This window comes from Melospiza georgiana, chromosome 21 (genome assembly GCF_028018845.1).
Source record: "Melospiza georgiana isolate bMelGeo1 chromosome 21, bMelGeo1.pri, whole genome shotgun sequence".
Lineage (NCBI taxonomy): Eukaryota > Metazoa > Chordata > Aves > Passeriformes > Passerellidae > Melospiza > Melospiza georgiana.
In genome coordinates this window covers 8,404,426-8,428,715 of record NC_080450.1, presented here as the reverse complement: position 1 = coordinate 8,428,715, position 24,290 = coordinate 8,404,426, and the positions used below count along the sequence as shown (strand labels likewise).

At 41.3% G+C, this 24,290-nt stretch overlaps 1 protein-coding gene across 5 annotated transcripts in view; it reads right to left on the bottom strand.

Moving 5' to 3' along the window:
* The window catches only part of TNRC6C (trinucleotide repeat containing adaptor 6C), a 104,085-nt gene that overhangs the window by 64,379 nt on the left and 15,416 nt on the right, over positions 1–24,290 (bottom strand). For all 5 annotated transcript variants that reach the window (XM_058038555.1, XM_058038554.1, XM_058038551.1 and 2 more), the window contains exons 2-3: positions 18,211–18,310; positions 17,492–17,513 (exon numbers count right to left, since the gene is read on the bottom strand). In XM_058038555.1, the coding sequence (XP_057894538.1) occupies positions 17,492–17,513; positions 18,211–18,273 (85 nt within the window). In that variant the 5' untranslated portion in view covers positions 18,274–18,310. The remainder of the gene's footprint in view (positions 1–17,491; positions 17,514–18,210; positions 18,311–24,290) is intronic.

Here is a 24,290-nt window from a genome sequence, read left to right as displayed (position 1 = left end):
GAACAGCAAACAACTCACCCCACAGCACTTCTGCAGAAAAAGAAGCAATGTTTTAGCAGATCATAAAACAAAAAGGAGGAAAAGATCATTTTAAAAATTGTAACAATTCCAATTTGGAATTTTCCAATTGGATTGTAAAGATTCCAATTGGTGGAATAGGTTAAACAACCAGTAACCCATCTACTGGAGCCTGGCATCACAAAGCCTTCCCTGGCTGTACCCACAGCTCTTCCAGATGGAGCTGGACCACCTGAAAAGGGCACAAAGGAATTGGGAATCTGGAAAAGGAACTACCACAGCAGGCAGAGGTAAGGGAGTGGTCAGTGTACAAGACACTGGGTACACAAATTTTAAAAAATACAAAAAAGAGGAAATAATTTGCTCTGCCCCACAGTGAATAAAACAAGACTTGCTGGGTTTAAATGGCAGTCAGGGAGATTTGGATTTACATTTCCAACAATAAGGATGATTAAGGATTATCTGCAGACATGATACAGGTTCGGTGATCTTGTCTCAGGGCAAGAGGATGGAATAAATGACCTCTCAAGAACCTTTAGAGCACATTTTCTACCACTCTGCATGTAAAACAGAGCTCCAAATCCATCTTACTCAGTTCTCCCACTTCCCTCAGCCATGACAAAGAAATCCTTTTTCCCTCAGGCTGATATTCCACAGCACTCTCCCCAGCTTCTGCTGGTTTTTAAATAAGTTTCAGATGTGGCCTTTCTTCACTAGCCCTGCTTGCAGATCCTCTCCATTTTGTTCTTGATTCATGTAAATTTGAAATTATATCAGTTCTGAGTGACATTTTATCCATCCACCACCACAGTGAATCCTCTGTGTAAGCCCAGCACAGCCCACCCTGAGGCAGTACTTCTGTGCAGCAAAGGGTCAGAGCCCAACTCTATTCACAAATTGAACTTTTTTCTTAAGAGCTGGACAAGTTCCTAACGAAAACACGGATTCTTGAGTACTTCAGAGCTCAGACACAGGATTTTGTTTCCCTTTCTAGAACAGCATCTACATTTTTTCTTTCAGATCTGTCAGCAGAGATGGTGACAAATACATCTTTTGACAGAAAGATACAAAACCTGTTTTGGGTGACTCAACATGTATTTTTAAGGTTTTTTTCCAATCCTATTCTACATTACTCAGGTTGGTGTCACATGCAGCAATCTTGTGAAGAATACTTATACTTTTAACAGTTTTAATATTTGCCTCACTGCTTTCCTCCACGTTAACACTGATTATAATTTTAATTTTAAATTCACAATTAATTAGCTGTGCCATTAAAAATGGTACAGCTAATTAGGTTGATAGGTTGTCATCAACAATAGATTGATAATCCAAAGTAAATATGATGCTCTCCCACTGCAAGCCAAACTCTCTCATGTTTATTGAAAGCTCTGAGTGCACACACATGGGGTTTGCCATCAGCTAATTGATGAGCATAAATTGGACTGTACACACCAGGCAAAAACTCAGCAGCCCAAGCAAGGAACCAGGACTGTGGTTAAACAGTTAAATTCACAGAGCAGCATTCCTGCAGGACGTGAACTGAGAACAGATGGTAACTTTCAAGAATTAACAATTCATCTGTTTCCTTTCAAGCGAGAGTTCTCCAGTACCAGCATTAATCATGGACATCTCTGCACACAGACCTGCCCAAATGCTACCCCTGAAAAGCAACAGATAAATAAATCAATGAATTCACCTAACTAAAAGCTGCTCTCTGTCCTGAAGCCTCTGACACCTCAGCACAGGAGTATTTCCTTTAACACATCATCACACTTGGAATTCAGACTCCTGCAAACCCAACGCCCACCTCCAGAGAACTTGGCTATTCTAAAGGAAAATAATGAAGCTATTAGAAGTTTTTAATCACCCATATTAATAACATCAAGAAACAACTGCATTAACAACTGTCTGAAAAGGACAGGAGGGAGATAAGAGTCATTGCTGAGATGAATTAACTGGTGCAGGAAATTACTACTGTAAAATTTAAGTGAGAGGGCAGCTCAGATTTAAGTGAAGGATTCTCAGCAAGTGGTTAGAAATGCTGGCAGAGTATTTTCAGGTTTTATAACACTTTCCTATAGACTGTTCAGCACTCTTCACAGAGAATTCACATCTTGTATTCCTTCTCAGAGTATTTAGGAACATCTGAACTCCATCAACTAATTGCATAAAGACCCACTAGGGAAAAATATAAGTTCTATCCCACCAACAGGACATGAGAGCATCCCAAACACAATCCCAAACACAATCCCAACAATTCAGGAACACAGCAAAGGATGTCAGGAGCCAGCCATGGGCATGTGCTCCCCCTTGAATCCAAACCCTCCTCAGTGCTGCTCCAGGCAAGGTACCCCCAGCAGGAACTACACAATAAAAGAGTCAGAGAAGACAGGAAACAGCTTAAAGTTAAATGACACAAAACCAACACCATCATCACTGCAAGTGCCAGTGGGAAAATTCAAGCATATAATAACAGATTAAATAACTTCATACAGAGTCACATGAGAAGTCTGGGCAGACCCAGGAAGTGAATCCTTCAATTTTAAACTGACTGTGTGCATTTAATCTCATTACACATTGTTTTACACAGTTTTCATATGCAAAAGAATTTTTTAAAAACAAATTTACAAATGGCACAGCCATCACACCTGACGTGTTCTTCCTCCTTTCCACAGAGCACTTCCAGGCACAGACTGAGGAGTAAATATTCTTTACAGCAGAAATCAAATTGTTAAACTATACACACAAACAGTTAAATATGCAAATTCCCAGTAAATAATACATTCCTAAGAAATTGAAAATGAGGATATCCTCAGTATCCACTTATTTACTGGATACAAGAGCCTGAAATTTCCTTCACTTTGAACAGTAATGGATCTACACGTACAGCTCACTCTTCAGCTGAGGCTTGAAGAGTGAATCTGAGTGAAAATGCTTCCAGTTTCATACAGATGTGGTTGGGTATTGTAAAGTTACCCCACGCCTCACATCCCCATTGTTTCTGCTGGGGTTGCTCTACAGAGATCACTCAGCACTGACACACACAGTGAACAGAGCCTCAGACACAATTCCCACTTGGAATGTGTGCTGTACCATGGCCTGTCCGTGCTGGGTGGGTGCTCCTAGAGTTTCAGGGTGTCCCAGGGCACAGCCAGTGCTGCCATCCCACCCAGGACAACTGGGAATACCAAGCACTCATGCTACAGCAGGTACAACACCTTTATTTCCACTTGGACATTGGAGCTGGAAAGAAGGTAAGGACTCTCTGGGTGTTTTCTGGAATGCCTGCAATCACCAGTGTGTATTTCTGGATCAATGTGGATAGAGAGATCAGTGACAGGACACCTCTGGGCTGCCAGGTGTGCCTGTGTGATTTTGTGTACCCAAAATTCAGTGTGCAGGGAGCCCCAGGCCTGGAGAGGGTGGACACACCCAACAGCCCAGACACATCCCAACACTACACACAGGCACTTTGTTCTCCTGGAAACCACAAATACAGCTCCTCCAGGTATTTTATTTCTGTTTTGGGGGATATTTAATTCCTCTCAAACATGCCCATGGAAGCAGGTTGGGACTGCCTGCAGATGACAGGGCTGCTGCTCACATGGGAAGTGTAATGTTGCCTGACACTGCCTGTGCAGCTGGAACCATGGCACTGGGCACACGTGTCACACTGACTAAAGGCTGTGCAAACACCAAGCCTCAGCCCTCCTGTCATGGGCATTTCTGGTACCAAATGAATATTTTATGTGTGACACTAAAATAGCAACAATTCTGTGAGCAACCAGTAACCGGCTTCTGTAATTTTGGAATAACCCTTCCAGTTCATTTTCTATCTCAAAAGAAGACTTAATATGTTTATACTACAGCTCTAAAGATAGTGTAGAGTTATCTGAGCTATCATTTTAAATCAGTCAGCAGGAAAAACTGAAGCAGAGCCAAGAGAGTGTCCAGCATGGAGCAGCTTCCCCCACTCCTGGGCAGTGTGGATTTATTCCAAGTTTCAGGTAGCATCACCCTGAGAAATTGTGCATGGAGCCAAGTCAGTGAAAGGTAAACCTAATATATTTTGGCCTTACCTGTTAAAATCTTGTGTCCTTATTAGGATAACTGAAGATGTGTTCATTTATGTTTTGTAAAATTATTTTGAAAATGGTTGCTTTGAGCAAGTAGGTCTTTGACATACAGAACCCATAGGGATATCATTATCACTTTAGGGAGTCTAATAATAAAATGCCACAGACTTTCTAATATAAAAACCTGTTTGGGGCTCTACATCCTCCTTTGGATGCAGTTCCTAGCATTTGAAAGACATGAAAATGTCATTCTTGCCTTCAGAAAAGAGCAGCTGAGAAGAACATGAAGCCCAAAATGAAGAGTGATCCCTTATTCAGCTAAACCAAATGAAATTAAAGTCATGCTCTAGAGATAAAACAAACAAATGAGTGTTTAAGTCTGCATACAGAGTTGCAGTGGGGGAAGGAAGAAAATACCCTGAACTTAAAAATCATATTTCAGTTTCTTCAATACTTCCTTTTAAACCTAAACATGACATTTCATATGCAAGTGTTTTTCTGAATGAGCTTCTCAATGCTGGAAGGTTTTTGTTTGGAACTCTGAGCTCATCTACCTGACAGTCAGACCTGGAGAGTCAGAAACAAACTCTTCATTTCTGATTCAACATCAAATCTGAAGCAAACTCTTCATTAATTCACTTAAGCTGAACAGATTTTTTACGTTTCCAGTACCATTGTGCATTAATGCTACATAGGAAAAACAGGATTTAAATTATTCAGGAATGCGAAGAAAGCACTTCCAGAAGTTTACACACCTTCTTCTACTCAGGTTCCTCAGGAAAATTTATTCAAGAAAAGCAGACTAAAAGCTGATGGGGGCTCAGCAATCATTTCCCTGCAAGTAAGGTGGAATCAAAGGAAACCCCAAGTGAGTTCATTTGCTGAGCACATCCTGCAGGCCAGTGTCACAGACATCTTTTGTGAAAAATCCTTTCTTTAGGATTTTTTCCCCTTTCTGAGAAGCTGTGGCCTCAGCAACAACATGTAAACAATGGTTATCTGCTGCTGTGGAATGCAACAGGTGCATCTGTGATTGGTCTCGGGTGGATGTTTGTATTTACTGACCACTCACAGCAGAGCTGTTCTTGCTTTCTGCCTGGACACAGAACTTTGTTATTTATTCCTTTTCTATTCTTAGCTTACCTAGCTTCTGAGAACTTTCTCTCTATTTCTTTTGAGTATAGTTATAATGTAATATATATAATAAAATAATAAATCAAGGCTTCTGAACATAAGCTCAACATTCTCGTCTCCTCTCTTCACCTGCAACCCTTGTAACAGGACAGCCCAGTCCCTCAGGGAGCAGAGCCCAGGGAAACTCTTCTGAGATCCCAGCACCACGTGGAGCAGGAGAACAAGGCCACAGGATGCACCCCATGTTTCCAGCAGGGCTGTTGTCCCAGTGACAGCCCTGTGTCACCATAGCAACTTTCACCAAGAACTCACAATGCACCCAAACCAACTCCGAGCTAAATTAACTTATTGCGTGTCACCAGTGAGAAATGACTGTTCAGAGGTAATTTTCTGTACTAATATGTAATAGAGTTAACTCTCTAAATTGAATTAAATTAATTAAATGCCACTCCCAGTAAATCAGATTCTATTACATGAATGTTAAAAGAAATTAAAGATGTTTTAATAAAGATTACTAATAATAACTTAATATTATTACTTCATTTTAATTCAAAAATTCTGCTCAGTTTATTTTAGACACATGTCTTCCCCTCACTAGGAAGGAATACCTAATTACTCCACATGCATTACACACAGTTATTTCATAGAAAGGGGCTTAGACTTAGCTAAAAGAAGTAACACCAGCACTTTAAGAAGAAATACAGCTTGGTTTCATGAGTGGTATCCTAAGATTCTTCCTCCCCACTCACACTTTGGGTAAACTCCACACTTTCAATGAGTGTGTCCAGTTTCCAAAGGGTTTCATTCCTGCTTTTTGCAGAAAAAAATGAAAATGTCTTGCAGTAAAGCCAATTGCAAACAAAGAGGAAAACACCATGTCTGCCTAGGCAGGGTACAAAAAACCAGCCCTTTAATGGCTTTGCAGATCTATCCAACAATGCATTATTAAGTTTGTTTTTTAAGGTAGAATTTTGCACTTTGGAGGACAGACAGCTGAGAGGCAAATCTATCATGCTCCCAATTTCTCATGTAAATAAAAAGTGAAAATTGCAGCTGATGGTGTTTGTGCTGTCCCACCACCCTGACTCGAACTCATGACACACCAAGACACTTTGGGCAAAACCAGGGGCTATTTAACAAAAATCACTCAGAATTATGAACCAAGTGATCCAGTTTTATCCATTATTGGGGTTTCAGGAAGAAGCTGTGCCTGTGCTGAGAATGCAGCCGGTGACAGCAGAGGGAGCACACGGAGCTGTCACATCTGCCACTGGCCACAGGGTGACAATGACGTCAGCCCAACACCCAGAGGAAAGGCAGCACTGCCACTAAAAGAATAAAAATGGTAAATAAGGATTAAAACATCCCCTGAATCTCCAGCAAATGTGAATTAAGGCTGTGACAACCCCTTGGGGTGGAGCAGGATGAGCTTCAACATCCCACCTCCATTGCAGGTATCAGTAAAATGGGATTATGGATTTAAGTGTTCAGTGTTACTATGCTTTTAAGTTATCAGCCACAGATTTTAAGTTAGAATTATATATATATTTTTTAAAGTCTTAGTAGTTATAATAAGGCAGCAAATCACAAAGTCTTTTACAGATCTTTTTTGGGAAGGAATAGCTGAACAACTGAGGAGGCTGAAGACAATCTTTCACCTGATTTCCCAGAGTGATCACTGGACAAAGGAAAAAAAATTAAATTATTGCTCTTGGAAACTGGCAGGAAGATATAGAAGCTGTAGCAAGATATGAACTACAATGGAGCCTGTGTCAGAAAGGTGGCACTGAACACATTTTCATCCTGGTCCACTCTGAAGCCTTTCTCCTGTTTTGAAAGGAAATTCTAGGTGTTCACACAGCAGGACAGAACTGCCAGTGCAGGACAGGACAGCCTGACACCCCCAGCACCTGCAGGAAGGGTGCTCATGGTTTGTCAATCAAGCCTAAACAACTGCAGTGGGAAATTATAGCAAGGAATAGATTTAAATGTATACAGCAGGGAGAAAATGGGTAGTGAATAAACAGGAGAAATGGGGATTGAAAAAGAAACTGCACATTATCAAATTGAGGTTTTTATGGGATAAGGTATTTGAAACTTAAGGGTTTTTCATGAGTTTGGGGACAGAAAAGTGAAAGAGAAGGATTAGCACTGCCCTGAACAGCCTGGATTACAGAGCTGTGCAATGGGGTGAGCCTGAAAAGCACAGAAAATAAATCAGCCTTAGGTTTTACCTGTGAACAGCAGCAGGTTGCTGTCCACAGATCAACTCAGGGGCATCTTAATAACTCTCCAATGAGAGTGTGCTGGTTTTGGCTGGGACAGAGTTCATTTTCTTACAGGAGCTGGTGTGGGGCTGTGGTTTGGGGTTTTTGTTACTGCTGAGTGGTGCTCACAGAGAGCCAAGGCCTGCCAGGAGGCTGGGGGGACACCAGGAGCTGGGAGGGGACACAGGCAGAGGACAGCTGACCCCAGCTGAGCCAAGGGAATACTGCACACCAGATGGTGCCATGGTGACCACACAGAGCTGGGGGAGAAGGAGGAAGATGAGGATGTTTGGGGTGGTGGTGTTTGTCTTCCCTCAGGGATGGCTGAGCACCTGCTTGCCATGGGAGAGGGGAATCAACTCCCTGCTTTGCTTTGCTTGTGTGTGTGACTTTTGCTCTACTTATTAAACTGTTTTCATCTCAACCCACGAGTTTTCTCACTTTTACTCCTCCAATTCTCTCCACATCCTGCCAGGGGGGAGTGAGCCCCAGCTCCTGCCTGAGGTTAAACCACAATATACAGATACTGCATTTTAAAAAAATAATTCTCCACTAACTGGAAGGACTTCCAAAGAAGAAAAACATAAATTATTATAGTTTGAAAAACAGCCTGAAAATGGTAGCACCAGGGAAAACTGGATGGGCTGTTCAGTAAAAAACAGGAGACACAAAAAGGTCTCTGCAGTAGAGGGGAAGATCAGCTCTCCTGGGCCAAGCAGGAGAAGGGGTTCTAACAAAGAAGGGGCTAAAGTTATAGCAAAGACAGGCTGAATATGAAGATGCCTTTCCAAGAATAATCAAAATATCTTTCAAGAACATCAGTTGGGCCTGTCTGAGAGAGGGGAGAGGGTTAACACCATCCCTTTTTGCTCATCTAAAGGGATATATCTAATGCTTTGATAATAAGACCTCAAGGTGGCATTTGAATTTTTAACAGAGTTGAAGAATCATCAATTCTCACAATTAGTAACTGATGTGCTTCAAAACAGAAGTCCATGAGAGCTGTCTGGCCTCCTAAAGGTGAAAAAAATCTGGTTTATGAAAAAAAAATATAGCAACAGTAGCCAAATCAGAAATTCTGCCTGAAATTGTAAGAGCATCCTGGTAACAGGACAGGTCTTTAGGAGACTATGCTAAAACACAGAATAATTTCTGTTAACATGGGCAAGGTCACCAGGAGCCTGAGTCACACCAAGTTCAGCTGTTCCCATGGGGCAGGTGACAATAACAGTGGCTGCCACGCCCAGGGCAGGATCCAGTGCTGCTGTTAAACACAGGTCCCACAAGAAGCTGAGCATGAGCCACTGCTGGCACCCCACAGGGGCAGGATGCCTGCAGGGAAAATCACCTCCTCTCTGGATGCTGATGCACTCTGCACTGCCTGAACCAGTTCAGGAATAACCTGAAGGATCAGCTGCACCATGCACACCTGAGCAGAAGCTTTGGAGCATTTACCAGAGTGTGAGCTGGTTGAAGAGATATTTTAAATAGTCCTGTAGGATTTGTAAAGTATGGGCTACCACCTTTAACAACTCAGGAAAAACATTAAAATAATCTAGCAAAACACAGGGAAGCCAAGGGCTCTCAGAGTAGAGGAATGTCAACACCAGACAGTCAACAAGAGAACAAAGGTCCCTGAGGCCAAACACTTCACACACAGTGTAAAAGAATCAAAAACACGTTTTCATTCCCTTCCTTTTCCCAAGATAACCCTCTGCAGCATTTGTACAGTGACTATTCCAGGAGCACCTACTAGTGTTACAGTTCAAAGTGGATTTCATCCTTCCCTTTGCTTAGAAACCCAGCATGTATCTCAAAACAATCATTACCAAAGAGAGCTAATGCATTTCCTGATGAACCTCTCCTCCAGCTCACAGTCTGCAGATCTTATCAACATTATATTTATATGCCTTACAAGCCTCCTCCAGGTAGCAAGATGATAATCTAATAATGGAAAGTGGTCAGCACACTGCAGATAAATCAAAGCTGATAGGTCATTTTTTTATGGGAAACTGTTAGCTGCCTTCTCCAAGAAAACCTGTGTGAGCCAGGCCTCAAGACAGAGAAGAAACTGCCTTCATGGACATATTTCTCTAAAAGAACAATAAAGTGAACAGCAGACTTCAGTTCAGAAAGTAAAGAGAGAAAGAAACACACTGATGAACAGTGCACTTATATTTTTGCTATAAAATCACTTCCAAGGAAACAAATCTCTGCAGGGTGGGGAGGAGATGTGGGATGGGTGTTTGTTGCTGTCAGTAGTTACAAAAGTGGCATCTACAAAGGAAATACTGGGGCATACATGCTCTGATGGAGGGCAAATATCAGACAACATTCTATTTATAATTGGAAAACAGTTATTTTACAAGCAGACTGACAGCAGAATAGAGCATTTGCCAGCGCCTGAGCTGCTGCAATGCCAAAAGAGCAGCAGTTTGGCTATTTCACAGCCCACAGCCTCCACACACTGCACTGGGGAACAGCAGCAGGGAGCAAAGCACCCACTGTGGGCAGATAAATGCCCATAACCCAGCGTGCAGTTTGAGCATAACCAACACCACGAGCACTGTGCAGCTGGGTTAAAATTTATCCATTAAATACCCAGTTGTCCACAACTGCATTGGCAGTTTTGCTGCTGGGAAAGCAAACTGGGATTTATCTGAGAGCATTTCCCACTGACAATTAGTCTAGACTAGAAAAGCCTAGCTGTGTTACCCAGTCTGTGCTTGCTCTCTCTTCAAAGGGTATTCTTGGAGAGAAAATGTCCTAGGCTAGAAGTGCATCTGACAATGGATCATGTAAAGAGAAATCTGATGATGCACAGGGTATCAACCCTTACAACCTAGAGCATTTGAAAAGTGCTTTTAACCAATTGTGTCTAGTGTTGGGAAATTCCCATTTTTTATCTAATTCTAGAACTAACTATTTACAGGTCAGGCTCTTGCCATCTTCAACCTGATAAACCCATATCATTCCTAACTGAGGAAACAGAAAAAGCAATATTCTGCCTGTATTTATATTATGAGCACATGCCAAAATCTGCAGAACAGCAAACTACAACAGACCATCTCTAAGGAGAATAAAAACTACCTGAGGAGCACTAGGAGTACCTGCTTGAGCCCTTACCTGCTTTTCCATTCCTAGATGAGGAAGCTGCAAAGCTCACAAGGCAAGCACTGATCAGTGATGCCTTAAGTTTTACCTTTCCCATTTTTCAGGTTCTGTAGTGCCTTAGTGTGTGACTCTGAACTTCATATAAAGTGTTGGCAGGTTCTCTGCACAGTTCAGTCAGACAAAACAATCCTTTTCCAGTCTGAGAAGACTATTGGGGCTTTTGGGCTGTTTCAGGACAGAAAATGTAAACAACAATTGAAGAGAGCTGTTTGGGAGGATGGGACTGCATAAACTGGAGCTGTAATTGGACAATTAATCCCAATACCAAAATGGACCAAAACCTATAAAAGTGTGAAAACTCATGACTCAAGGTCTATCTTGGGTGTAAGCCCAGACTGGGCTCTTGTACTGCCCCAGGTGTATCCTCTGAAGGCCTTTTAATAAATGTGGTGTTGTGAGGTTCTCAGGATGAGGTGAGAGATGAGAATTTGATTCCATGTTCTCAGAATGCTGATTTATTATTATACTATATTATATTTAAAGAAATACTATACTAAAACTACAATAAAGAAAGAGAAAGGATACATCAGAAAGCTAAATAAAAATGATAATAAAAACTCATGACTGACTCCTCAGAGTCCAACACAGCTGATGGTGATTGGTCATTTATTAAAAACAATTCACATGGAAGATGCACCTGCTGGTAAAAGATCTCCAGACCACATTCCCAAGCAATCAGATAATTATTGTTTTCATTCTTTTCTGAGGCTTCTCAGCTTCCTAGGAGAAGAAGTGCTGGCAAAAGGATTTTACAGAAAATATCATAGTGACAAATAAATCCCTCTTTTATTTCTTTAGCTCTGTCCAGCCTCTGTTGCAGGAGCCTCTCCAGGCACCACCAGGACTGGAGGTGCTTCACTGGAGCAAAGCAGCAGCAACTCCGGGCAAGGACATCAAAGCACCTCTGAGGGGCAGCTGTTCTGTAAATCCAGCTCAAGCTTGGAGTACATTAGGAAGAATATATTTCATGGTTACTTCTTTTATTTTCAAATAACCCCAGAGTTATGTGTTTGTTTGTTTTCCTTTAAGAGATAAATGTTTCTTCCCAAAAGCCTGTACTAATTGCTCTGCTGTCTGAAAAGAGCATTTCTTTGAAAGCTGGGGAATCTGTAGCTTCCCAGGAGCTACAGAAGATTTAAACCTTCAGAAGTGTCAGTGCTTGCTTGCAGGGCTCAGGCTGTCCAGCCCTGACAAACCCTGCAAAAATTATCAATGCAAATCTCTCTTTGGGCACCTTTGACTTGCAAACAGCAAGACACACACAGAAAGAGCTACAAACCCAAATAATGCTTACCACAGATTATTTATACATTTACTGTTTACCTTTTATACTTCACAAAGGCAATGCTGAAGGTACTCATAATATTTCTTGCACTTGTGAGAGCAAAAAGCTTATTAAATACCTCACAGTCACTCCACTTGAAAGAAAAGCAGGTAGGAAAGCAAAGTTTTTTCTTTAGTATTTTAACTCCAATTCTCCCAGCTCATCCTTCTTTGTCTCCTTGACTATGCAAATTACTCCTCCTCTCTGCTTCAATCTTTTTGCATTTTCTACTCCTCTTCACCCAGTGCTGGACTCACAAATTACCTCCATCCTCTGTTCTGTGCAGGCTGTAAAATGGTAATTACTGCTCTATCAGAGAAGTGATATCTCAGTGGGTTTTATGAACAAATTCATGTTTGTTTAAAGATACTTATAGCAGCAGAACACCCCCATGATAACGTTTATCAAAAAGAAAACATTTCTGTGTTACAAAGCCTTAACGTATGGCCACAGGTTATCATTAAGTTATCAACTGACTGCATATTAAGATCTAATTGAAGAACTTATTGCAGGGCTCTCCCTCCTTCTGCAATGATGATTTATGGCACATTTTGTCACTACAATGTGCAGCAGTTCAGTACAAACACAGCACTTAACTAACAAGATGACAGAGGCAGATATTCCAGCACAAGCTATAAATACTCAAATGAGTCAGAGGTTGTAAATCTGTTGTAAATCATACCTGATTTGTAGGCTGGAACACATTTTCTAATCTTATGGAAAATGCCTCTGCTGGTTCCTACAATAATATGACACGAACTAGAAAAACTCAAGACTTTTCTTTTGAAAAAAGACTGATTGTGTTACACTCTGTCAGAATTCTACTTAAAATCCTGATGAGATTCTCTAAAAAATTTTCATTTTCCCTTTTTCCTATGGAACTACCACTAAACATCAGTAACATCTACCACAGCCAGAAGGAGCATATTATCAATATACACAAACTTCATTTCTGTATGAGCAGGATGGAGGTTACAGGAAGGTGATTCACACACACATGAGCACAGGCAGAGAAAATTCTAACAGCCCATTTGAGCAGGGTAAGTAAAGAATCAATTTACAAATATGCAATGATCTACGTGGCTGATTTGGAAATAAAAATAACCCAGCTTTGGAAACAGGTATGCTGCAACTCCTGTCATCCCAACAGAAATGCCAGAGCAGAGGGTGGGATCTCAGATCTTTTCATCCATTCTTTTTTTCCTTTTAACTCTCTTTTCTAATAGAGCAGAGCATGTTCCTCCTCCAGGTAAAATATCCAGCTCTGCCTGTGGGGTAACAGATAACCTGAAGGAAGTATGCCAACATTTGTGACACCACAATGGTTTACCCAGCAACCACACACTGTTACATGATTTCTGTTCAGTTCCCCAAAATAAAATGTATGAAAGCATAAAGGTTGGCAGAGCAATCTCCCAGCCTGCAGACAAGCTCCCTGACTCTGCGAGCTGCATATTAAAATCATCACACTCTGAGCAGTCCCAAGGCACACAGCCCAGACGGCCTGGGGGAGGGGACAGCTCCTCACAGAGCACAGATGGAAGGGGATGATGCTCAGCTCAGGAGCCACTGCCCCTCTGGGACAGAGCACAGCCAGTGCTGAGCCCCAGGGTCACTGCAGCCACTCCAGCTCCTGCAATCCTGCTCCATCCCTCCCCAGCATGAGCTGAAATTCCCATTTTCCCCTTGAAAAGCCCACCTCTCCCTGCCTGGTCCCATGCCATGAACATGCCAGACAGACCTGCAGGGATCATGGAGGTTCAAAGGCACAGATTGACCAGCTCTGCTTTACAGTCAAGGGATAAAAATATTTTCCAGCTAACAATTCTAATAAAAATATTTACCAAAACACTTTTTATGTTAGACTTACTGCAGTATACAGGCTTAACTGTTTTTACTTCTCTGTTTGCAGATTTAGCACTTACCTTTATTGCATATAAAGCTGGAAGGTTGGATGGATACTTTGCCTTTCAATTACCAGGGTGGATGTTTGAGTAACAAACCACTTAAGCTATTTTGTATCAGCTTTAAACAAATGCATTCAGCTGAGGTGGGAGTGGAGCAGGCCAGGAACTGATCACCTGTGCTGACTAAACCTGCAGGAGGATGGCTAGAAGAAAAGCAGGCAGCAAAACCCACCCTGGCAGTCTTTATGACAAGCCCAGCTCCCTGAAAGCCCCTGTGGTTATTAAATAAAAGCCATTCCTATGCTAGTGACCCTTTACCACACAGAACAGAGCTCACAATTACAGCTGAATGTTTTCATTAGAAAAGCCTTTATACATAAAGTTTCTTGATCAAGTGCACATAAACTGGCAAGAGTTTATACATGTAAAATAAACACTAATAGCCTGTGCTCAATAGTCCTGTTCTGAAAAAAATTACCATAAAAGAACAACAACTTGAATTTGCAATAAAAACCTGCTCATTTCCCACCTCATCTAATTCTGCAGTGCTTCTCTCCAGCTGAACAGGAAGACTACTTTCATTTGTTTTCAAGTAATTGAGAAACATTTCAGGTCTTTATCAGCTCTCCAATCTCTCTTCTTTTCACATTCCCTAGAATTGTTGCCAACGGGGTATTTATAAAAGATCCAGCCTCACAAAAATACTGAGGCAAACAACGCTGCAGGGAAAAAAATAGAAACTGAAGGAGCTGTAGAGAAGATTTAAAGGGTTGGATCATTGTTAAAAAAGAGAAAAGAATTTATTTCAGTGGATGCAAGAGCTGTGTGAGGGAGCGCTGCTAGCCTGGGCTCCCGCAGCAGCACATACCTTTCCCCTAAGGGTGGAAATGTGTGTTTATTTTGGAAGGGTTTGTGCTCCACATCACAAATGGAAACATTCAGCTGGGGCTGAGGCCTCAGAGCAAGGCTGAACTGACAACGCACCACAAACACACCCCCACAGGAAACCTCCTTCCTCTTTCTTCCCTTCTCTTTCCTGAGGCCTCACCAGACACTGAACCTGCAGCAGCCCAGACCAGCTCCGAGCTACATGAACAAACCACACGAGTTCATTACTGGCCAGCACAGCAACTCCACAGCTCTGGGACAGACAAATCCATGAAAAACTAACTATTAATTAAAAACAATTAGACCTTGGTCACAGGTCTCTAGCACAGAAGAAGCCAACTCCTCCCTCCCTCTCAAGCCTCACCACCTGGCCCTTCCTACCCACTTCAGCCAAGTGCCTTCTCCTCACAAACACTGCTGAGAGCAAACAGGGGCTGCACAAACACCCTGCCCCAGCCAGCTGAAAACAAACTGAAAAACCCTGCCAGATCCCACCTGCACTTGTGTGATTTCTTTTTCTCCACTAGGACCCAACTAGTGCAAGCACCTCTCACTGCCATGGCAACCCACTTGCAGAACTCAATGACACACACATAAAATTAAGCAAATTTTTTTTAAGTTAGCACAAAGAGCTCCATTAAATAATATTTATAAAGATCTCACCTACCAAAATCTACATTTTGCAAAATGTCCAGCTTTAATCTCTGATTTAATACATCCTGCTCACTGGCATGCATTATCTGCTGCAGTCCACTCAGTTTTGCTGTGCCATGCTGTCATCAAAACTAATTGAATTGCTGTGTCTCAGATAGGAAATAAATTAACTAAATTCAATGATAATCCCTGTGTTGCCTTTTAGTTCTAGTAGCATGTGTCACTTATCCTCAAAAATGTATCCAAATAAAGCACTTGGTGCAGCATTGCAATAAAGTTTACAGTCAGCTCTGAATATTGTAGGAAAAAAGTTCAGTCAGATTTCTCCTCTTATTAATTTTGTATTAATATTTTATCTATTTTAAGAAATTCCTGCTACGTCTCCTAAGCTCATGCACATCCCTCCTAAAGATAAATGTAAGGAACTGCACTACAAAGAGGAAATAAAACATTTCCACAGAGCAACCTGAAAAGTAACAAGGCATTTGCCAGACAAAGGAAATTTAAAGAAGGGTCATTCACAGGACTGTAAATAACCCCTGGCCCTTGCCCTGAGCATGAACAGGAGGTTTGGGTTCTCTGTAGGACAGGTCCCCCCTTCCAGTGATGCTGAACCACAGAAAGCTGCATCACTGCTCTCACAGATGAAACAATAAATGCCAAAGCTGCTTAATCTCTAACACAACTATCCTGATGCACTGCTGTCTTCTCCCTGATCCATATTTTATGGCAATAGAAGATTCTTAAATACATGGATAATGAACAAAAAAAATCCAACAGATGGAGAAATGCAGTCCCTAAATTTGAAAGAAACAAACTCACGAGCATACCTGAAAAATTGAGGTTATTAACTAGAAACTTGCCATCACAGAAATGAGCTGATACAGAGAACAAAACAAGCAATGCTGTGAAAACAGAAATATTCCATTTAGATAGAAATTGCTCCTATGTATCTTAATTCCAAGGTTTTTCATGTACCTAAGTTTTGGTGGGACTCACATACCTCTGCTCCCTTCTCCTGAAAGTAAAATCCAGTGTTATAAATGACATGAAATCTCACAGTGCAGATGCCACAGAATTTAAACTAAAACTTTCTGACCTCTCCCTTTCTACATAAGAAAAACTCAGAAAGAAAAGGACAAGGTTTTGATAAATTACTGTTACAGTATCTTCATCATGCAGTTATTACTTTATTTTTCTGAATTCATCTTATCAAAGTAATATTTAATTTCTGCTGTATAAATCATTAGTGTTAGAAACATAAGTTGTTTAGTCCAGCCCTTATGTCAGGCTTGGCTCTTCCCTAATTCTCATTCTTTGGGACTCTGGGAAGCTCCACTTGCCTGGTTGTCACCTAATTACCCACCAAGAAATGACAATGCATTTGAGCTGCCTCAGAACTGAGACACAAAAAGCTCTGTAAGCCATCAGATGCAGAAGAAAGACATTACCTTGCCTCCCTTCCTCACCTTTCTGAAAGGCACAGCTTCATTAACTTTTCTCCCAGGGAAGCTGGCAGCCCAGTGCCCCCAAAGGGAAAGGCATTTCTTACCTCTGCTGCTTCCTGACCCTGCTGCAAAGCAGCTCCACTCACTTCCCAGGCAGAAAAGCCACACAGAAAGAAAAACAGGCAGTGGTGGCAGCAGGGGAAATAGTTTCTTCTAAGCTCCATGAATTGAGTTTACACATTAAATTTAGTTGAATTGTGTAAGGGGAAAGGGGCAATTACTTGTCTTTGAAACAGATAAATAACTACTAACAACTAAATGGAAAACTGCATCTGTCTTGACAAAAGAGATGACACATGCTGTGTTATGGTTCACAGAAAATTAATCCATATATTCTTGTCAAAAGGCTGCCATAGAATACACCCAGCAAGATAAGCCACAGCTTATGCTGAGAATCCCAACAAAACTTTAGGAATATAACAATCCTAGTAAGATATACTCCCCTCATTAAACAGACACAATGAATAAAAAGTACAAGCACATTTTTTAAACAAGCTTATCAAAATATCAAACATTTCACAGAGAATAAACATGAATTTACCTTTGGTTTTTTGTTCAGCAGCCTGAAAGAAAGGAAGAACAAAACAAATCAACCACTTGTCAATACTGCAAATGATACCTACCAATTATAGGGCTGCAGGCCTAACTTTTTGCAGAAACTGCTTACATAAATCAGGCATTGGTTTCATTTAAGGACTAGAGAATTTTAGTTTAACTCCATGTGACAAAAATGTCTGCCTGAAGCCAGAAGGAGATCACAGAATCACAGAAATTCAAGGCTGGAAGAGACCTGTAAGATCATCAAGTCCAACCCATGTTCTAACAATTCAACTAGATCATGGCAGCAAGTGCCACATCCAGTCTTTTTTTGAACTCTTCGAGGGATGATGACTCCACCACCTCACTGGGTAGATGCCAAAGAGGAAGTGTAAAGAATGACAAGAGTGGGCCCCTTCCACCCAGCCAGCCTTCCCTCTCCTGGGGGGCAGAGCCTTTCTGGACCCTTGAGCACCCAGCACAATGAACTTCTGGGACTTTATCCAGCATCCCTTTGAACCCACCCACACCAGCACCTTGCACAGAGGACCTGTTTATTTTATAATCTGTCTGGAACTTTTTATGATGCCTGATTTTTATACCAGAAAAGACAGCCATCAATTCTTATTTCAAATTAAAACTCCCACAAGTGGAGCTGCAGCATCAGTAGCCATAATCACATTAAAAAGTGAAAGGATTATTACAACAGGAACATGAACAAACCTTTTTCTGAGCACCTTCCTTCTTTTTCTTTTCTTCCTGCTTTTTCTTTTTCTTTTCTTCCATCAAATGTTCCTCTTCTTGTGTTTCTTGTTCTTTCTCCCTGGTAAGAACAAAAGTTAGGAAGAGTTTTCCAGTAAGATGAAGTTTCTCCAGGAAGGTGAATAATCCATATTTGCATTGCTAACTTTCTACATCTCATGTCTAAAAAAGGCTGCTTCTAATGCTGCAATAAAAGCTCTAAAAAAGAGCTGTTCCAAAATTGAAACTCACAACAAATAAAATAGCAGGCAGTGAGAATTCAGAAAGGACAGATTTTATTTGGAACCTCTTTCCACAATCACTCATAAGCACTGTTCAATATTAGCATATCCTGGGGAAAGAAAGTTTGAAACTGGAAAAAAAAAGGAACAAACCCAAGTAATGAATGCAAGTTCTGCTGGCTTTCAGCAGCTGTGATTCACAATACACCTTGAAGAACATAAGCAACTACATTACTTTCATTACTTTGCAACTATTTTTCTCTTTTTGATCAAACACATGCTGCATTAATTTTCCACACGCATCAATTTTGTTCTCAAGAGTTGTAAACTAAGGCCCAGATGAATTCCAATAATCATATTTTGTGCTCATCCTATAAATTCTTGCTGAAGAATTTGCATTAATGCAAAACAAGACTGTTCCAGTATCATCTTGATTAAAAATTAACCTGAATCCTTCCAAATCAAGAAGAAAACCCACCTGAAACATTTTCTCTGCTTCCTATGTCCATCACTGAAATAAATGGTTATAGCAATGACCCTCCCAACATCCTTTCCAATAAATACCAATACAAATAATTCATTTACTTCTCTATAACTGCTTTATCTTCCTTGACAGCTCTTCAGGTCCTGATCATTTATCAGCCTCACAGATCTTCTGAGAAGGCTGTTTCTGATGGGCTGAAGCCATTACCATCACTATTATTAGATTCAAAGCCTTCCAATTACTCCTCAAGATCACTTTTAGTCTAATTTACTATTGCTTTACATCTAACTTGCCAAAGCCTGTAGCCCCCCCTCCCTTTTCTTTGTTGGATCTTTGTTGTTGTTTAAAAAAAGAGGTTTTTAGTTACAAAACTCTTTATTTTTGGTCACAATCTGTCAGACTGCTCTTTACCTAAAGAAGAAAACAAACCACTCTTCAGATTTTGCACATTGTGTCTTCAGACATTCCCCATTAAACATTTTGCCTCTTAACAAGTTTCCATTTTCCTACATAGTTTCCCTTTGTCATAAAAAAGGGAACATTGTAACTTCTGATATTTTGGTGCTGGAGGGCGTTCTGGGATTTGGCTTTTTCCCTTGCCTGTAAATACTGACCCTGGCCATGCAGATGCTTTAATGCTTACACAGATCCTGTATGGAGCTCCAGACTAAATTAAAAGCAGATTCCCTTTCCTCGTGTCACCCCAAACTATAAACACTACAGAAAGCAATTCACAGCTCTAAGCTTAGGCGTTGGTGTCTTTTTAAGGCACTTTACAGCACTCAGACTATTTACAGAAGTCAGAGATATGGCAAGACCCAGGGCCTGGAACAGCAGCCAGAGGTTGGGCACATCTGGGAGCTCTTGGTGCACCACTGGAGGTCCAGGCAGCTGGGATGGCATTAATCATCTGCTTTTAAAATACTGATTCACCCTTCTGTCATGGCCAAAAATTCACACCTGCTCAGCTTCTGCCAGTCCCAAGGGGCCACCTTTTAAACCCTGTATGTAAACTGAGGTTTGGGAAATATCTGCCCTTAGGAACTGCAGGTGGGGATCCAAAATTGTTAAATCACCCTTAAGAGAAAGGTGCATGAAACCGTACTTTTAAATGGCTTCTTGCAGGACTTTACAAAAAGTGATGACTTGGGTTGCCAAAAGAAACGGAGTTGGAACTGTAACAATTTGCCTTTATCCCTGTTAGCTCAGTGGAGAACTGAAGTCCCCAGGACCTCAGAAACTACAAAGAAACAACATCCAGGCCCTTCATTTGCAGCGCTCCCTACCCAAGTCACAGCAGACTCTACAAAGGCCCAGTTCCAGTGAACTCCCCCAAGCTCTCACACTGTTGCCAGAGCAAGTTCAGCTTTTTCTGGTTTTTGAAAGCAGGTGAATGAAACAAGTCCATGTAAAATGAGAAACTTTTTGGTTTTCTCTTGCTGGTATTTAAGAAACCCCATGCCATTACAGCCATTCCAGAACACCACAGTTACATTTAAATCCCCTTCAATACTCAGGGCAGTATTTAAAAACAAAAACAAAAAACCACACACAAAAACAAACCACCACCACCACTCTGCCTAACATGCAGAGTTTTCTTTAAGCTATAAATTATCTATTACCCAACTTCCTTTTTAAGCCTCCTTTTTAATATCAAGTTCTTTTCCTAAAATACCAAGTTGAAAGGGATCTTAAAGATTATCTGGTCCAACCTTTCTTGTTCCAGCCAAGTCTTTAAAGGGTTGGACATTTTCACCGCTGCCAAAATCATTCCTTACACTGGACTCCACTATCAATTTTTGTTTCCAGGCAATGTAGTGGAATTTCCAAATATTCCAAATCTCAGGTCAGTGAAATTTGGAACAGTTGGAAATCCAAGAAGAGCAAACATTTTCCTCCACTAAGAATCCAATGTATTTTATGACAATATTAGCACAGCAATTACAACATCAGAGGTAGAAGTGCCGCTCCTAACAAAAACCTGAGGTTTGGTTGTGGGGTTATTTTTTCATTTGTGAGATTAAAATAGCCTTGGATTAGCTCAGAAAATGATACTGCAATTTTTAATGGAGCTCAATTTTCAAACCTGATTTACATAATGACACTTGTGAATACATGTGCTTTAAATATGCTTAAAATAGAAATAAAGCTCCGAGCGGCCTCTCAGATGGCAACTCTTGCTGTCACTTTTAGGCAGAAATTAGTCATCTAAGAGCAAAACAAAAGGAAAACAATAAAAACATGGCTATATAAAGTTTGATTACGTTGTCAAAGGCACATGTTACAGCTTTGCTTCCTGAGCGACAATTTAATCTTTATTGCAGGAAACTGGCTAAAACATTTCTGAATACAAAGCTCAAGTTCTAAAGCAGGAGTGTCTCAGAATATCCCTGTAGGAGTTTGCCTTGTTCTTACATATGGATCTGAATGGGGAGGGATTTTTATGAGCAAGGAGTTTTACTACAGAATGAAGTGGTGTTTTCACAGATTGCAAATTGCTTATGAAATCCAAGCCTAAGCCAAGGTTATCTTTAAAGTGGATGTGCTTGAGAGCTCTCTGAGAGCAGGAAAGCAAGAGGAGCTCAGGTCATGGCCACAACAACTCCAGCACTGTGGCTCTGTCATTGCCTGCTGCTGAAAGGTTTATTAATCCCTTTAAAAAATTAACAAATCTAGCTAAGTAGGAACTTGAGTTTTCCTGCTTCCACAGCTTAAGGCACAGCTGGCATTGTGGACCAGCACTGAGGGGACATTTTGGATGAATACTGCATATTTTGCAATATTCCTTTTGGGAACACTGTTCTTCAACACCCTTCAGGTAGAGTCTATTTGTATTATTGCCCACACAGTGTTTTAGAGTTCAGAAGTTCCTGCAGTAATTGAGGGCTAAACACAGACCTGTCTCTCTTGTCATTCCATGTCACACTGCTCCTAACCTCAACAACCTCATTAATTTTGTTGTATAAGCAAGATGCTGAAGGTTTATTTAATAACATAGGAAAACTGCCTTTTCAGCAGAGCATTCCTAATCCCTGCCTACAGATGCCTTTGTCTGGTTTAGCCACCATACTTTAATTCCAAGGTACCTCTTGCACCTTAAATCCTACTTTATGCTGGAACAGACTCCCCTGACAGTGGTGGAAGTTGCTCTTACTGAGAGAAATCCACAATTTGCACACAGCTGCTCAAGCACTGCTCTAGTTTTGACTTTCCTCACCATACAAGAGGTCATTGTGCATTCCTGCACAGGCATTTTTACTAACAGTGATGATGGCAGGGGAAAAAATGGGAAAAAAAAGAAAATCTTCTAACTGGAATTGTAAGGAACTGGCAAATAATCATTCAAATGCAGGGTGTGGAGGTTTTATGGAAGGAATGAATAGATCCATGCATGGTTACAGGAACAGATAACAGAGGGTTTGGACAGCACAGACAGGAGCTCTCAAAGACAAATTCTCCAAATTTGGTATCACAGTTTCAAACAGAAAGGAAGAAAATGGCTACTTAAGAAATTCTTCAAGATCCCATTGTAAGAAAGAAGTGGCTGAAATCTTGAGGGCAGAAAAGAGCTTGAAGGGTGGTGATGAAATGGGATTAAAAATTAACATCAAAATAAGTATCAAACTCTGGAAAGGCAGGCTTGGATTCCTTCAGGACACCTGAAATACTGTCCCACATGAAGAGGCAGGTGCTGTTTCTTGGAAGTCACCAGGAATTTAAACAACAATGCAGATACCCACATGTACAGCAGGAATCCTACACAAAGCAGGAGGTCACCAGAGCATCTGCAATCCTTGTTTTCACAAGTGCTGCAACAGATAAACCAAAAATCTGTATTTGCCTATTGCTAATTTTGTTTCCTGCTTCATCTTTGCACGGTGCAGCTCTGTGACCTTTGCAGAGTAAATATGGGTGAAGGGAAGGAGCTGGTGTGACTGGTAAAGTGCCAGCTTTGTTCCCTTGATATCCAGGCTCAGTCATTAATCAAAAAGAGTCAAGCTGGTCCCTAATTACAAGCTCTCCAATCACCTCAAAAAAGAAAGCAGCATGCAAAACTAGGTCAAATAAATAAGAAGGAAATATGAAAAAAAAAAAAACACTGCAAACACACAGGGACAAACTGAGAAAAGCCAAAAAAATATCAGCAGAAAACAGCAACAAATCAACCTTTAATTGCTTCATTAACATGCAAGAGGAAATATTAGTTTTGATTCTTGCTGGGGAAGGGGGAGCAGTGACAGATGACCCTGTGAGGGCTGAAGTGACAGCACTTTTCTCTCTGTTCAGCCCTCCCTAAAGAGGTCAGCAGGGAACAGATGGCCAACAACGGCCGCGCTGCTGTGGTGCCGACACCGATTTCTGCCAGGGATTTCTCTGCTCCCAGGGATTTCTCCTCTCCCAGGGATTTCTCTGGCCAAGCTGGTGCCAGGGGCAGCAAAGCACCCACAGCCAGGCTGCTCCTGCTCCACTGTCAGGATCTTTAGCTGCTCACAGTGACCCCGAGATGTGATAGTCTCTTTTCCCAGCCTGGTGCTTGAAGAATGAGTCAGAACTCTTCATTTCTCTGTCTCAAGGTTGTTTATTGTTTCTTATCTATAAAAAATTTTCTCCTGCCCTGCCGAGGTCCATCCAGCAGGACAGTTCAGGCACACTGCCTGCCCCCAGGGCAGTGTTATGTCTTTATACTAAAAACTACCTATACAATGTTTACAATTATTTTCCAATGCCTATCACCTATGTTAGACAGTGAGCTTCTACTCTAAACCAACTTGTAAGTGCCAACATCACAGCAGAAGATGGAGGCCAAGAAGAAGAAGGACAAAGGCTGGACATGCCCAGATCCCTCCATCTTGCCCCCTGAACCCTCATTCCAAAAAAACCCAAAATCTACTTTTCCACCTTGTGATAAATTCACTATCATTCTACCAAATTTGTCATGGCTTGCAGATCTTCATCTAAGGTTGGTAACTTGCTCCATGGGTCACAATCAAACCCACAGGCATTTTGGGCTCTGTGCCAGGGTCTCTGAGCCCCCTGGCAGGGGTCTTGGCCATGCTGGAGAGCCAGAGGCATGTCCTGGGTACCCACACTCCACCTCCATCCCTGCAATGGTCCATTCTGGCTTCCTTCCCAAAGCTCTGATGAATACAGCACTAGCTATATGTGGGAACTTAAGGGACAGAGAATATTTTGACGTACTGGTTTTGATTTTTGCTTATAGAGAGGGCTACTAAGACTTTGAGATAGACTGAAGTTCACTAGAGTGTAAAACAGATAATAGAGAACAGTGTAGTTTGTTATTAGGTGAGTGTAGCCATGATATCTTCTGAAAAATC